General features: G+C 49.0%; 1 protein-coding gene across 1 annotated transcript in view; it reads left to right on the top strand.

Annotated features, from left to right (window-relative positions):
* The first annotated feature begins 555 nt into the window (after positions 1-555).
* The window catches only part of DDX18 (DEAD (Asp-Glu-Ala-Asp) box polypeptide 18), a 10,609-nt gene continuing 10,464 nt past the window's right edge, over positions 556-700 (top strand). The window contains exon 1 of the mRNA XM_010001305.1: positions 556-651. Coding sequence (XP_009999607.1) covers positions 556-651 — 96 coding nt within the window. The remainder of the gene's footprint in view (positions 652-700) is intronic.

Consider the following 700-nt stretch of genomic DNA (forward strand, 5'->3'; position numbering starts at 1 on the left):
GAGTTTTGTACCCAAAGCCTTTCTTTGTGAGAATGGTTCAGTTTATTTTCAGACACAGCTCATGGAAAAGGCAGTTGTCCTTTCAATTTAACAAGCTGGTGGCCAGACCTGTTTATCCAGCCTGTGCAAGTCTGGACTGGATCACATGGTTCATGTTCTGATGTTCTGGCAAAGCAAATGTTAATTCTCATTCTAGTGATCCACACGATCTCTGCGAGATCAACAACTACAGATGGTCAAAAATTACTCATGTTTCCTGTCTAATATCAGTAGCTTTTAAATAAAAATGTTATATGGAATAAACTTTTTCGAAAGTAACATAGTAATAGTTCTGCAGCTTCATTGCAAGGTGTTGCAGGCTGGACCTCCCGCAGTCTGTAATCCTTCAGACTCCCAGGAACACCGTGGTTCCTTTTTTAAGACGGCAGGACCATCTGCTGTGAATTCCTGCACCGTGTGTGCCATCTGCTGGTCCAGAATGATGCGAAAGGCGCGGGAATCCCTCTCTGGAAGAGGATGCGGACCCGGGACACTAGAAGGAAGGTCAGGCTGCCGATGGCTGGAGCCGAGGAGCAGCTCCGAGCTCTGGCCAACCGGAGAGCCCCGTCTGATAGGGCTCCAACATTCCTGGCCCTGGGAATTACGGAACGGGTGAAATACGTGTCCCGCTCGCCAGCGCTGCGTGGCTGGTGCCGATCCA

Source organism: Chaetura pelagica, unplaced genomic scaffold (assembly GCF_000747805.2).
Source record: "Chaetura pelagica isolate M959 unplaced genomic scaffold, ChaPel_1.0 scaffold381, whole genome shotgun sequence".
Classification (NCBI taxonomy): Eukaryota; Metazoa; Chordata; class Aves; order Apodiformes; family Apodidae; genus Chaetura; species Chaetura pelagica.